The sequence below is a fragment of the Macadamia integrifolia genome, chromosome 9, assembly GCF_013358625.1.
Source record: "Macadamia integrifolia cultivar HAES 741 chromosome 9, SCU_Mint_v3, whole genome shotgun sequence".
In the NCBI taxonomy this organism is placed as follows: Eukaryota; Viridiplantae; Streptophyta; class Magnoliopsida; order Proteales; family Proteaceae; genus Macadamia; species Macadamia integrifolia.
The window spans coordinates 24,964,391-24,979,654 of record NC_056565.1 but is presented as its reverse complement, the minus strand read 5'-3'; the positions used below and the strand labels follow the sequence as shown (position 1 = coordinate 24,979,654).

The 15,264-nt window shown below is 36.9% G+C and overlaps 1 protein-coding gene across 5 annotated transcripts; it reads right to left on the bottom strand.

Moving 5' to 3' along the window:
- Window positions 1-982: 982 nt before the first annotated feature.
- On the bottom strand, window positions 983-8,615 carry LOC122087916. 5 transcript variants are annotated; one of them, XM_042657043.1, is made up of 9 exons: window positions 8,274-8,615; window positions 7,480-7,953; window positions 6,381-6,775; window positions 5,599-5,848; window positions 5,207-5,372; window positions 4,986-5,088; window positions 3,845-3,973; window positions 1,647-1,862; window positions 983-1,543 (listed from the first exon to the last, which is right to left on the bottom strand). In XM_042657043.1, exons 2-9 carry the CDS (start codon window positions 7,688-7,690, stop codon window positions 1,265-1,267), a joined length of 1,749 nt encoding a protein of 582 aa, XP_042512977.1. In that variant the 5' UTR covers window positions 7,691-7,953; window positions 8,274-8,615; the 3' UTR covers window positions 983-1,264. The 5 variants fall into 5 exon arrangements, with proteins under 5 accessions (XP_042512977.1, XP_042512980.1, XP_042512976.1 ...); XM_042657046.1 differs by lacking the exon at window positions 8,274-8,615 and having other exon boundaries at window positions 7,480-7,503; window positions 7,634-7,646; XM_042657042.1 differs by having other exon boundaries at window positions 7,480-8,615.
- Window positions 8,616-15,264: the final 6,649 nt, after the last annotated feature.

Here is a 15,264-nt window from a genome sequence, read left to right as displayed (position 1 = left end):
TGCAAGTTTAGTGAAATATCTGTGTTCAAGGGACCATTGCACTTTTTAATTTGATGTCCAATTAATTGGCGACACAGGGCTGCAGTGAAAACTACTGTACTAATATGCAACGGTTATCGCGTTAGGTGCTCAGGGAGCAAGAGAACTGTGCTAATGTGCTGCATTAGGTCACATCTTCCTGCTACTGTTGTAGCGCCTAATAGGGTTAGCCGCATTCATGTTTGGATAAATTAACCTCACACTTGATTCACACTGCTTCATGTCTCATCCTGTCATGCCCCAGCCCTTTTTCTTCAGTCAAATAGGGTTGCAACTTCCTTGAATCTGAGGCAAAAGATGAACTTTATGCTGGCCTAACTGCACGGGTCTTTATGAAAAATTGTCTCTTCAATCTTAGTAACTGTTTTTCTCTTCTTCCATCTTTGGTTCGTCTCTGATACTAACACAACTAAGAATGTTTGAGGTTTATAAAAGTCTCGGATTGCAAAGAACCTCAAGTATGATGATAGCACGCTTTATTGATATTTCATGAATTTATTATTTATGTCTCTGGCGGCCATTCATCATACACTTTTAACAGGCTATAGTGAGAGTAGGGACCAACCACGTAAAATAAACAAAACATCCTTTCCTATTAAATGATATTATTATTAGATTCACATATGTACAATATTTTCATACCAATTAAGATGCGTCAAGCAAGATCTAATAACCTGATATCTGATCATTTCCCAGGTCAATACTCAATTACACAGTTCCATTGTTATCCATTTGGTGAAATAATCTCATATTGAGAATCCATGGAAGTCATCAACTAAACTGTGAATTAGACAAGAACCAATGTCTACTTGATGCCAAAGAATACATGGCCTTATGCTGCTACTTATGGAATCAAGATACTTCCTTGAGAGAAACCCCTTCACTTCAATTGCAATTAAAAAAAGCTTGGCTAAGAAATAATGTAACTGCAGACTAAAGCCAGTGGAGAGAATGATGAAATGCAATATCTTTAAAATGCTGTTAAGGAAACACCAAACATTATTAAGGTTCTATTGGAGACATCATTGCTACTAGGTAGGGGTAACATGTTTAATGCTTTATAAGGATTTACATACTAATCTTATTCATCATAACAGACTTACAGTTAATTTTTCTCTGTACAAAAAACGGGTGCGTAAATTGACTCGTATACGAACACCAAACAAAAATCGTGAACCATACATAGTTTTTTACATACCTATCTGCCAGAGATCTGTATACTGGTCTACCAGAACCGGTCCTTGTTGACACTAAGGTATCCAGCCATTACTTTCCCTCCTGTATTCCTCATGCCATCTATGAGAAAGCACCAAGAGGAACCCAAAGCACCGATAAAGAAGTCAGCTTCAGCTGCCATCAAGAAATTTACAAGCGGGTAGTTTGTGCTAGTCTTTCTACCAAGACTCGCCTCGTAAGAGGCCATGCTCTTATTCCCCACTTGGCGTGTTACATTTGTGTAGTAGAATGTCCAATGTGGATATAATCTGGATTTCTCAATGACTTCCTGAACATGGTTCATGGCATTATATAATGTAAGAACACAGGTTCCACTCTGCAAGCTGTTCTGAAAAAAATAGAAGGAAATAGAGCAGAAAAGAAATATGAACCTTCATTTCAGTAGAAAGCCAGATGCTGTTAAGGTTGGGAAACCGTTTGCGAATACGATCAGCAAGACTCATATACTGTTCAAATTCAACCACTTTCATTTCACACGCTTTGTCACCCATTCTTACATGCATACTTAAAAGTGGTCTGGGGATCCAAGGCTTATGATTGGACCATACATATTCTTCCATATCAGATTGAGAATCGTTTCCTACAACCTGTGAAGTGAAATTCTTTAGGGCTACAAGTATATGAGCTCTTATTTGAATCATATAAAAAAAAAAAAAAAAAAGCAGGAACTTTCAATGAAACATATCTGAATTGAAGCAAATTTATGTCTGAGGAAATATAAGGAATGAAAGAAACACATGTATTGATTTTCCAAGGGTGAGGGGGTCATATACCAGCAGCATGAATTAGCCTACTTTTAACAACCCTTTAACAGGATATATCTTCAATTTCATAGACAATTCACAGTTATGATTTGAATATGTGATTTAGATCCTGAAAATTTTACTCAACTAATAAGTAGGCAGGGTAGGGGCATACTTAATAATTGTAAGAATTTCTCAGAGGGAAATGGAAGTGTACAGATAAACTATAAAAAAGGAGACAAGGTGGCTAGCATACCCTATTCTCACTCGGATCACTTATGGATGTAACAGGAATACAAATTTACTGGTCACAGTAGACCTTCAAGAAAAAAAATGACGCAGCATCAACATGAGAGAGAGAGAGAGGAATGCTTCTAAATCAGAACCTTCTCACAGGTAATTGGGAATAAGGGGATGCTTTTTTCTTTTGGGTTACTTTTGTGAATAAGATTGTCCTTACAAGTCCTTCCCCATGAAAAGTTGACTCTCTTGGGTTGAATTTCCATGTTTCTAAATTGACCAATTAATAAATCTCAAGTAAAGTAAGAGAAACTTAGATGGCCATGTTTACCTGAACTGGAACTCAACAGAATGAATTAAAATCTAGGCTTACTGACAAAATATCATACAGGAGCTTGAAATGAAATTAGTTATGAACACAGAGAGAGAAATGATGTTTTTTTCTGAAATTTCACAGCAGGTAATGATAGGTGTTTGAAACCAAATCTGTGGTGTCAACAATCAGCTGCTACTGAGTAAGCAGCAGGGCAACTTCGATATTTGGTACTTATCACAAATATATATATATATATATATATATAAGACTGTCCTCAGTAGATCAGCACAATAAGAGTCCAAAAAGGTCATGAACCCAAGACCCGGCACATTCAAGAATAGGGGCCCTTATCAACTAAATTATGTAGTAAGTTAAAGACATAGACCTCAATATCGGTGTCTTATATTGTGGATGAATATGATAAACTTTTGATTGGCAGACCTGCTGCTGGATACAAGCCAATATGTACAAATATTTCAAACAAAACTTGAAGACGACCAGTCACTGGTAACCTCTCTGATCTAACCTTTTAAAAAGAATACTTGGCATTACATTACATTCATTTTAAAATGGGTTCTACTTGTTACATCCGTTCCAGAGACATTACATAAGAAACCCACTCTGTAAGCTTTTTTTTTTTATTTTTTATTTTTAGTAAAGAACCCACTCTGTAAGTTGTTTGACCGAAGCATGTAGCACTTTTATAAGGATTAAGTTTCCTAAATTCCTCATAAAAGTATTGAATTATAATGATTACACAATACGAACCATCATGGTCCTGCAGAACACCTAACACTGCTCCTCATAAAAGTATTGAATTATTACACAATACAAATCATCAGTCCTGCAGAACACCTAAAGCTGCTCCAAGAGAAATTTTGAGTTTCTGGTCATAACAGAAACAACACTACGAGACACAACTGAAGGTAAGAAATACTGGCAACTTCGTATCCTTCCAACATTATTTCATAACCCTCACTTGCCATCAATTTAAACAGAATGCACCACATAACAAGAGTTCCCTACATGGTTCAATTATCACTTTTAGCTAGAGTGGTCAAAGCCAACCAGTCTAATCGATGCATCTATTGAAGGAAAAAAAAAAAAAAGATGATTCACTAACTACTTTCAATCGCCTATAGCCTACATACTATTTTATGCATGTTCAGACACTTAAAAGAAATGCAAATATAACTTAAACATTGATTCATACTTTTCATGCTTTAACTCATTGAATTGCAAGATTAAGAGAATATAACAATTGACAGACCTCTGGCCATCCTTTAACAAGACTAGCAGGAACCATTTTTGCTGCTTGCAATCCAAATGCTGTGTGCCGGGCTACATTCATTAAATTGCATGTATACTCACTTTGAAATCTCATCAGATAGCGCAGTGCCTGAAAAATAGATCTCATTTTTTGACGTCAGTTCAGACTCAAGGTTGACTCAGACAGGAGAATAAGCATAACACGGAGATTAAAGATTATACATATATATATATATATATATACAGGGAAAAAGAACCCTGCCAGTATCGTGCAGGAAACTCCCAGACACAGCAGGGCCCTAAATGTCCGCTGACCCCCCTACTGTGTTATATATGCTTAAGATGCTCCTGCCTGTGCTCTCATTGGCCCATGTGTCTGGCATTTCCTGCGCCTGAACCCAGAAACAGAGGGAGGCCAAAATGATAGCCCCATTCCTGTAAAATTCAAAAAACCTACCTCTGCTGATGCCCCTGTGTGCCCCCTTATTGGCCTCCGTGCTGGTGCGGGGGCCACTTGACTCGGCAGCGTTCTGAAGGTGTTTCCTGCCTGGCATCAGAAGCTACATGGGCAGGCGAGAACCAATGAACACCTCCTATTGGTTCAACCAGTAGGGGGGCAAAGAAGTCATTCATGGGGGAGGAGAGTGATAGAGAGAAGAGGGGCGCTAGTGGAGGCTACACCCAGGGACAGGAAACATTCTCCCTATATAATCTGTATAAAGGAGGCTGCGTCAAATATAGTCTTGTAACCAAAGCATTAGTTTTACCCTCCACTACTAATTACCACCCTTCTTTTTATTTTATTTTATTTATATAGACGATGATATATTATTTCCTTGATGCAACCTAACTTTCAAGGCTACAATAAAGTATGAGAAACCTAACAAAATTCCTGAACAAAAATTATGGGTGGTCAAATTAATCATAGGATTCGCATGGCCTTCCAGTTTGCCCACTGTACAGGCAAATATCTCGGATTAAATAATTTTCTCTTTATTCTTCAATGGATGCCACATTCCTTAAAGTAATGTAGCACATAAAAACAGTTTGTGCATAAAAGATGTTCAAGTATTTCACTAATTTATCTATATTGAGGACACATCTAAATGTCAATAATGATAAAAATGATTATCAATTTATACCTGTGCTCGCCACCACTTCCGATCCATTTTACGATGATATGTGAGAAAACTACCATTTATCTCAGTGGTTGGCTGCATAAAACTCCAAGGATTACCCCAAACTCTGAATTGAAAGGGAAAAAGAATGTTAAAAATTTTAAGAATGTAACTGCCATTTATTGTTTGATCACACTTTGTCATGCAGAAATTGTTCTAATATGATTTGACATGCAATGACTTACCTAGGAATTCGCCCGGCCCATATTTCCTTTGAAGTGTAATTATCTTTTCCTGTGACAATTCCGTTCTCCCAAGCTTCTGGTATTCCCATAAGTTCAAATGCACGATCTCTGCACTCCATGGATGTTTCAGGAAAGAAATAGCAAAACCAATGAGATCGTGATGGACCTACAAAGGTAGCCAGAAAATTGGAATTTAGTTTTAATTGTATCTTAAGTTGGATATTGTTGAGAGGGTAGAATTCATTAAACTGCTAACCTTGAAAAGACATAGCATTGGGTGTAAAAGATGGAATTTCAAATGTAGAGCATCACATAAATATGATAGAGTCAGGCCTCATAAGAAAGAAATCCTTCAGACAAATTACAGCAACGTTCATGATTATGGTATTTACCTTTACAGCCATCATGGTCAGCTCGGTTATAGTAGTTTGTCACAAGGACTCGTTTTTCAGTAATTGCAATTGCAAGAAGACCACACATTCCAACAAGTTGAGCTCCAATACCAAATCCAGGGGGCTTTTCCCAATCAGCTACAAGGAACCTTACATTAGGGTCACTACAATTCGAAGGGTGTTGACGGATCCATATGTCCCTCTGCACTTTCCTAGTAGAAGGATAATTGTCTTCGTCTGAACCCATAATCTGCAAGATTCATAATATTGATAATCTAGAAACATTATTTTATCTTCTAAAGGAATATAAGGAAAAATATAATCAGAAAAAGGAAATCTTGAAAATCATATGTAGTAGTAAGTACACAGGAAAGTGTAGTTTTACAGACTTGGCCTAGAGTCTGATCATACCACAAGTAATGGAGTAATTAGCCAGTGAAAAGGCTTTTCTCAGGAACTCCGTTTCAGTGTAGTTCCCAACTAAACTAAGGGGATATTTCCTAGAAACAAATCTAACCATCCGATTGGGGAGTTTGTCAAATGGTTTCCCACCCTTATTTCCTGTTCCAGTTACTATGTATCAGAAACTACGGTTATAGTTATCAAAAGTGAACTGCTACACGGATGCAGATATGTCAAGAAGAGAATGATTCTTAGCAAAAGGAATGGAATTGATACATTCTCAGCAAGATAAACCACAACAATCCTACATACACGTATACTGGAACACATAGAATTATCTATAAGCAATTGAACTAAAGGAAAAAGAGAATGATAAATACCCATGGAGGATAAGCACTTTCCAGTAGAGCTCGATGCTCAAATTGCCCCTGTTTTCCCATTTTGGACGATTGATGAAGCAAAGCGATGCTTAACGAACCCTTCCAATTTGTCCATGGAGGAAAGCTACCATTCTCTCCACGCTTGTCAAAATTTTCATTAAGTTGTGTACTCAATTTACAGTTCTCCAAATGAGAAGCTTTTGGCACACTAGATCTGCTTAGTCCTAACCCACTTAAGAACTCTTGCTTCCCATCTATGGACTCATTCAACAGAGCAGTCCAAGATGAATACAATAAAGATACTCTCTCATCATCACTCAATTCATCCCTTCTTTGTGAGGCCAATCTTCTCATTCTTTCTGCTGCTTCAGAATTGTCCGTGCGTCCGCTCATATCTATAAGTGCCAAAGGATTATGTTCTTCAGAGATAATGATGACCAAAGAAACGACTACGAGGAAAATTACTTTTTAATTGTGAAAAAAATCAAAAAGGGTTCTATTTCTTCAAGTTTGTATAACTTCCAGTTAATTTTGAATACACAATGGACTTGGACAGAACTGGTACAAATCAGTTATATTCACTAATCAACACCGACAGAAGACCACATTCATTAAAAAGCACTACCTTATGAAGCATTTGCTGTTAAATTTCAATCAGAAACTAAATTTTATAAAGTAGATTATTACTCTGGATGCATTGAACTTTTGGAAGTAAAACTCAAATTTACTTTCTAAGAATTACCCATTAGAGAAATTTATTGTTTTATTTTCTGATTTGATAATCAGAATTGAGAATTAGAAACTGGTAAAAGAACTCAAATTCAAAATCGATCAAAACAGAGGAGTTAGTACCAAATTGTGGAGCAGAAAAACAGAGAAGCAAAACCTGAAGCAAGAGAAATTCATCACAGTATTTGAGTTGCAAACTTCCCAATAGACAGAGAAATTAAAAACATAAACAAGGTTGGATTCTGTAACACCAAATCCTATACTCAAAATCTGAAAGAGGATTAAAAAATACAGTGTTCCAGGAATTACTTGTAAAATAAGCAAACACACCAAGAATTGAAGAACAGAGATACAGGAATAAAGTGCCCACCAATAGCATTCGAAGTCAAGTTCTGTGATGAAGGAAAAAAAGGAACCATTTCAAATTCCACCGAAGAAGTGAGAGCAGCCATGAAGAAATACGTAATACAGGCACCAAGGAGAAAACCCATCACACAAATTTGACATGGAAATGAGCTACTCATCTGTAGAGCTTTCTGTGAGAGAATTCTGTCAAAATTCTTCTGAGATGATGGTTCCATTTTCTGTCCAGTAGTAACAATTTCAGAAATTCAAGCGCCTTTAAAGGAACTTAAATTTTTCATGTGTTTCCATTCAACTTCCCAACTGTTATCACATGATCGATCACATCATAACTTTTATTCTCCGCTTCATTAAATGGAGACTCATGCCAGTGAGTGCACAACCCAAACTTCAAGCTTGAGAAAATGATCTAATTCATAATTCATCTAAGCATATCAAATTTACAAGTCAAAGATGCATCACAGTACCACCTGCCTTGCAGCTGAGGGAAAAGAAAAAGGTAAATGAGAAACCAATTTAAAAATTTATCCCACAAAAGAAGATTTTATTACAAAGAGGAAGTAAAAAAAAATAGGAGTCTTGCAGATAACTCAGAGAACAAAAGTTCTCTGCAAGGACAACCATGAAGGAAAAAAGAAGAAGGACCCATTTGAAATTGTGAGTTGAACGAGAAACCATGCAGGATAGGAGATAAGAAAAACCCAGTGAAGAAATGAATCTCCTGGAGGAAACAAACTTGCAGAGACCTCAGAAATGGCAAGTTAAAGAGAGTTGGGAAGAAGGTGAAAATGCCATATTCACCTTTAAAAAGTGCAGAGGATGAAAGAAATCAAAAGATCCTTGTCAGAAACTTCGACATTCGAGTAATGTCAAGTCCTAAAAATTGAAACACTGAAACACAACATATATATACTGAGCAAACCATCAATTTGAGGGCAAATGGCGATCATCTGCAGGAATAGGTCCCTTCTTATGAACAGCTCTGTCCTTTTACTTAAAAATCTGTTTTTGTCTTATTTTAAAGATAAGAGAAAGAAAAGGAATTATGAGATTTCTGAGGAAGGAGTTATCTGCGAAGCAAAAGATAAAAGATGAAGTGATTGCAAAGTAAAGTGGGCTGCTCTTGAATTTTGATCCAATTTGGTCTTTTGTTTTGAAGATTAAAAACATCAAAAGCTCTACACTCTTTAGTCTTTACCACCCTCTTCTCACTCCTAACTCCACTCACCCGAGGTGGTCGGTCTTTGTAACTACTCTGATTATATCGTTCCTCTATTTCTCCAGATTGAAAAATGAATACTCTATCTATCGTTGAAATAGAATCTCTTAAAATAATATGTGGGACAATCACTTGGCGACAACTCCTGTGTACTGTAGCTTACACAGCTGTTTTGGTGGGGAATGAAAGGAAAGTGGGCCCACTGGGTTTTGGCGAATGAGTTGGAAATGAGGGTTACGTTTTAATTATTTCACTTTATTACGTGGGCTTCCCTTATTGTTGAAGCTGTGGGGGCCATTCGAATATGGAGCTGACACTTGTCAGTTAAATGTGACAAAGAAGAGACAGGACAAACCCGAAGTGGGACTGTTATGCATGTGACGACGGCCTGAACGGGTCATGGGCAGGGAATAGACATATACAACAGTTTCCTAGACCAACCCTGTGGCTCTCTCTCCTGTTTTAGTCAATACAGGTAGGAGTGTCAATCCTTAGGATCGGGTTGGTTTTGATTGGGTCTTATTGGGATTTTTCATTTTAGACTTATTTAAACAATCGGTCATCATATCTTATGTATTGTTGCTGTTGAGAATTCGTAGAATGATGAATGTTGGTCTTGCAAGAACACAGAAGCTTAGAGATGGCTCCAGGGTTAGTCCTCTGATACCCAAGTTAAAGATTTATACAATAGTGTTTTTTTGAGTAATGGCAAGTGAGTTGAACTTACCTCGTGCTTCCTTTTGGGCCTCTTCTTATAGGATCAAGTCCCGTCGTGTCCTACCTGAAAATGTTCCTCTGCTTCTGATGAACTTGGGGCAATTTGGGAGGACTCTATTCTGCACGTTTTCCTCCCTTCGTGGATAATATTCCTTTTTTGGGTATTTTCCTCTTTCAGGTGGATGGAGTCCTATTATGACTCTATTACTGGAAGAGGACTCAAGTCTAGTCGTTATCCTAGTATCCAAAATCTGTGGTTTGATGCGGGGTATTTGATATCCCCTGTAACTGGGTGCCACATGTCCATATCTTACTGAGTTGCTAATTTATGCGTATCAGGTATACTCTCATTTATTATGTTTGTCTTGAATTCTTGATCCCGTCCCGACATTATTTGGTGGGGACCTAAATGAGATTTTTTAAGAGATCTGTGATGGTGCGACCTGATGGAACGACCTAACTTGGAGAAGTATATATATGTATTTTATTTTAGCAAGCATTATAAAATTTAAGGGCTTTTCGTTTTAGGGTTTCTGGGTGAGTTATCTTGCCGTTGTTTGCGTATTCTTAAGTGATCTCCGTTGTAACCTCTTTTCAATACAATGAATTAACTTCTTTCCCCTGAAGATGTAGTACACCATATCGGTGTATGAACCTCGTTAAATCAATATCATCTTATGTGAATCTGTTTTTATTTTCTCATATTTGTTGGTGTTTATTGTAACACCATTTATAAATAGTTGATTAGGTACCGATCTTTAATCAAGCTAAACGGACCTTAATTAGACTTTAAACGGGCTAATGACATATTTCTTTTTGAACAGGCTCTAAACAAAGTATAAGTAGACTTTAAATGATCTTTAAACTTGTTGGACTTGGTAAAAGGATCAATAAATGGTAATAAACGTACCTTAATCATGTTGGGTCGAAGCGAATTATTAATCGAGGGTCCCAATTGATGCTGATCGCTAGCATCCTTGCATCAGAAAGTATATATATTGACAAATGTGTCAGATTACAGATCAATACGTTTAATTATCATACTAAATCGATTTGAGTTTTAAACCGTCAGACTCGATCTGCCTGTCATTCTGGGCTTTTAATTGACACCCTTACAATGAACAAAGCCTAAACTAGGGGTGTCAATCGGTCGGGCCAAGCCGGTCTCAGTCGGGCCTAACCAGGCCTGGCGTTGTAAAATCCTTGCACCGTGAACGCCCGTTTATTTAAATGGGCCTAGATTTGTGAGGCATGATACGGTTTGTAATCGGGCCGATTAGTGTCAGGCTTTAATCGGGCTACCTTAAACGGGCCTTATACGTGCCTTAAATAAGCTATGGACCTATTTAATTTTAAACGGGCTCTAAACATGCCTACACTAAAATCATTTTTTAAAGGGATTAAACTATTGACTTTAAAACTACTTAGAAGATAACATTCACAATTCCGGAACCAAGAGAATCATGTTTTTAACAATTGAATGTCCCATTTAGCAAGATCCAAGGGAATTATATAGATATATATATATATATATTTATTGTAATCTAAATTGCAAGAACTACATTCTTTTTAACAATTGAATGTCCCATTTAGAATGTGGATATTTTAGTCCTATATATATTTTTACTCATATTTTGTAGTATTAGTGATAAAATAGGTATTTAGGCATTTTTTACGGGGGTTGTGACGGTCAGGCTAAATGAGTCGGTTCTAGTGGGCTTTTTAAGTGAGTCGGGTCGGTCGGGCACCTGACGGGCTAGTGGCCTGCACCGTAAACACCCGTTTAATAAACGAGCCGGTTCAGATCGGGTCTTAAGTGAGTCGAGCTAGGTCAGGCCTTCCGGTGTGGGCTCAGGATTGACACCCCTACTTAAAGGTATCGTCTATATTTGGCCCTCCCATCTAAGTCGCCACCTAATGGTCCATGATGGCAGGACCGTAAATTACTCCAGATATAGGGCTTTTTCCGACAATAGAAGGGGTATTATAGGAATAAGAAATCTGCAGATGTTGCTGATAAAAAGACAAATACCGTTCCATTCCAACGCCCAACGAACTGATGGTCAGTCCGTCCTCGCCTAATTTAGTGATTTTATTTCGGATAAGTTAGCTCAGAGGAGTAATGAATGATAATTCTTGTATCTAGATTGCCCAAAAATTTGGATTTCATTATTTACTCTCCTTCTTGTATTGATTAGTTGGTTTCTTAGCATGTACTCTTGTCTTCCCTTCTCTAAATGAAGTGGTTATTGCTTGCAAAGCAAAAGGTTTTTATAGGCCCATTATGCCACCTAATTGTGCCACTCCTTCAAAGTATTATGTGTTGATTCCACCAGTTGGATAGATAGGTCCTACCTATGTTATATACTAGTCAAAATTTGATGGTAAATCGTACATTATGCTTTATTTTTTGTAGTATATATTTTGGGGAAAAGGATTTTATCCATGTGTGTAAGGATAAACCCAGACACAAAGATAGGAGAAATGATCATCTCACCTCTCATGAAAAATGGAAATATTTACCATATTAATATTCTAAGTGCGCTCCCATTGGTCCCACACAAGTATCTAGTCGCACTTATTTATTTTTGTCATCCATTTACATTTAATGGGTTAGTAAGGATTTTTTTTTTTTTTTTCAATGGGTACATTATAGAAACGCAGAGGGGAAAGGTAACAACCAAGAGACTCAGATTCAAGACCTCCTAGTGAATTTAGGCTTTGTGCATTACCACCTCACCAACTATATGCTAGGCAATTGTTGTTTATTAGTTTGTAAAGCATTATGTTTACTAAACATGTGAATCTACACCTCTCCACAAAACTCACCTTTCTTTATCTCTATTGTAAGGGAAGAAGATAATAGATATATAACAGGATCTTCAATCTTTGTCAAGAACAATGGATGATCAAGGATGTTATTATTATTATTATTATTATTATTATTATTATTATTATTTTATTTTATTTTATTTTATTTTATTTTATTAAGAGCCCACATCGTAATTAATATAATGAAATACAACTCAGTGGAAATAAATAAACAAAACACTAATGAGAGACAGTCAAATTAAACATAAACCATGCATGAACATGCACATATAAAATTAATATCTGCATTATTCAAAATTATATTTCAGTAACTTAGCAAATAATCATATCCTATGCTGCAAATATAATCCATCTAAGAAAGAGAACAGATACATAGGCTTAAAAAAGCAAAAGCAAAAGGGGCTAAGTCTAAAATTTGACTTAAAGTCTACTTTTTCATAAATCAAGTTTCAGCCCAACTAAAAAGGTGCACACCCACATTTGAACGGCCATGGAGCGAGGATATTTGATTAAATTTTTATTTAAAATTTCATACGTCGCTAATTTATACCATTCTTTACATATATATCCATATTATTATACCACCACTGCCCCCATATGGATGAATTAAATTATCTTAAAAAGTGTGTTATTGGTCGATCCCTACCTTCTTAAAATGAACACAAGAAAAAGAACAAAAAAAAAAGAGTTGGGTCAATTATCAATGGTTAGCTGTTGCCTGTGCCTGTTAGTAACAGAAAGGTGTCATGAGGGGTACCTGGGGAGTCAGCATCCATTACCTTACCACCTAAACATAGAATATGTTGCACTATATAGTATTCAGATTCCAGTGAGGTACTTGCACTTCCAACCTAGAAAGGGTTATTTTGTCAAGTGAAAAAGGGTATCTTTATTTGCAGGGACATGCTAGCTCTTTTTCTTTTCTAGCATTATCAACTTAACTAATAATATTGTACCAATAATAATAATAATAATAATATGGGAGAGGGATAGGTATGGAGCTGATATCAAGTATGCTAGTGAATAACACCAATAGGAACACATGATGCAGTATCATTCAGGAAGAATATGAGGGTCATTTCAGAAAAAAGGGAAGAGAGAGATAGACACAATGGGTGCTAGCATGCTTGATGTCGACAGCATACCCAACATTTTTCCTAATAATATTTAAGGCCATATTTATAACATAATTTCTTTATGAGAAAAGACTGAATATGCCATCGGTATATCCAGATCTGTGTCTGTCTCTCTCATCTTCCTCTTGAAAAGGTCATTTATGCTCCTCCTATCTCAATCTTCTCATTGGTTGAGTTGCTAGCTCCAAGAAAACCGATGGCATACCTGACTTCCTCCCTTTCTTTTTTGATAAAAAATCTACCATTTAATTATTAATTAGTGAAAAGAATACTACCCACTTGCATTCAGAATGTCTAGGTAGATAGGATAGTGGGGCACGGCTGTGAATAGACACCCCTGTCCCCCTCCACTTCCCATATGTCTGGGTGTGAAGAATATAAACGGGTAGCGTTCTCTTATTAATTAGTATAAAGTGAAGAAGGAATCCATGCATCCATATTAACCTTCTGTGTATACTGCCTGTAAAGTTGTGGTCTAAACATGATTAAAATGCAATTTAATGGCAAGTTGCAAGAATGCACCTGCAGCAATGATCGATCTCTGGCTCTGTCGATCGAAAGTAGAAGTCCAGAGTATATATATATATATATATATATATAATATAATAATATGAGAGAATAAACAAAGAATAATGAAATTGTATAATATGAAAAGTTTCAGATCGACTTATTATATATCATGGTCAGGATTGAATAGTTAGTAGTCAGAAATGAGCAAAGCACACACAATTCAAAGGTTAGACCATTTGAATTAGACCAGCCTAAACAGTAAGCTAGTGAAATTTTTAACTATATAATGGAGGTCAGAACTTGTGAAAGCTTCACCCATGAATACATATAAAAAAAAAAAGTGTTAAACGGATCGAGTTTCCCTAAGGTCAGGCTGAACAAGGCACACACAACCTGTAAACCTCATGCTGCGGTCAAGGAAAACTTTGTCCAAAATTTAAGTAAACCCAAAAATACTAATTTGACCGAACACATGAAATAAGGAGGTCCGAGGTCACTCCACAGCATATATGGAGATCAGAAAAGCCCATATATAACTTGCTATTGAGGAATTAACCATTTCAGGTGTATGTTGAGTTGGGGAAGCAGCTTGAGCAAGATGCAAGACAACAACTATTAAGTCCAAAGCCCATATTCTGTATGGTCCATTCAAAATCCCCAATTCTTCAACAAAAGGATCTTTATATGAATGACAAGTTTTAATACAAGAGAAGGGAGAATCTCTTCACACTGGTGATGTGATCTTATGATTAGAGTCTAATTATGTCATCATTAAATTCCACCTTTTATCGTACAGAGTCAAAAACATCTCTCCCTTGCTAGGCATGGTTCTATTTATTATTGGTTAGTCGACTGAGTTTTAATCGAGCTACTTATAATCAGGCTAGATGGGCTTTAGACGAGGCCTTATATAGGCTGTTCAGATCTAAATGGGCTATGCCAAAAATTGATATATAAACTGAAGCTACATGAGAATACCAATAAAATGGACCTTAGATGGGAGTTAAAAAAGGATTCGGTTCTTCTCCTGAGCGCCAATCGCCCAGGTCTTGCCCATAGTTACATGGGCGAATATCATGTGTCTAAGCGAAGATCCAATGCTTTGAAAAGAGGCAAGGTGAACGAGGCATTAATAGAGGTACGAAAACAAAGCATCGAGAACTGTTGGATCCTCACCTAAACACGTGGCACTCTCCCAAGTAACAACGGACAAGACCTGGGCGAAGGTCGCTCAGGAGAGGAGCTGAATCCATTAAAAAATCCTTAGGCGGGGTAAAGGGGACTTAGGCGGGCTTGTAATAGGTCAATTCTACTCAGAAGAGGTAAGGCCCTTGCATTATCAGTTTTGGGCTTGTGGTTAAGGCTTGGAAAAACGGAT

Bases quoted from the DNA above. Each gene is read 5' to 3' on its own strand.
- LOC122087916 (XM_042657042.1), bottom strand. From the start codon at position 7,690: ATGGAACCATCATCTCAGAAGAATTTTGACAGAATTCTCTCACAGAAA. The intron at 5,373-5,598 runs GTAAATACCATA...CTACCTTTGTAG, and splicing joins TGACCATGATGGCTGTAAAG to GTCCATCACGATCTCATTGG. The intron at 1,863-3,844 runs GTCTGTCAATTG...TTCACTTCACAG, and splicing joins TTGTTAAAGGATGGCCAGAG to GTTGTAGGAAACGATTCTCA.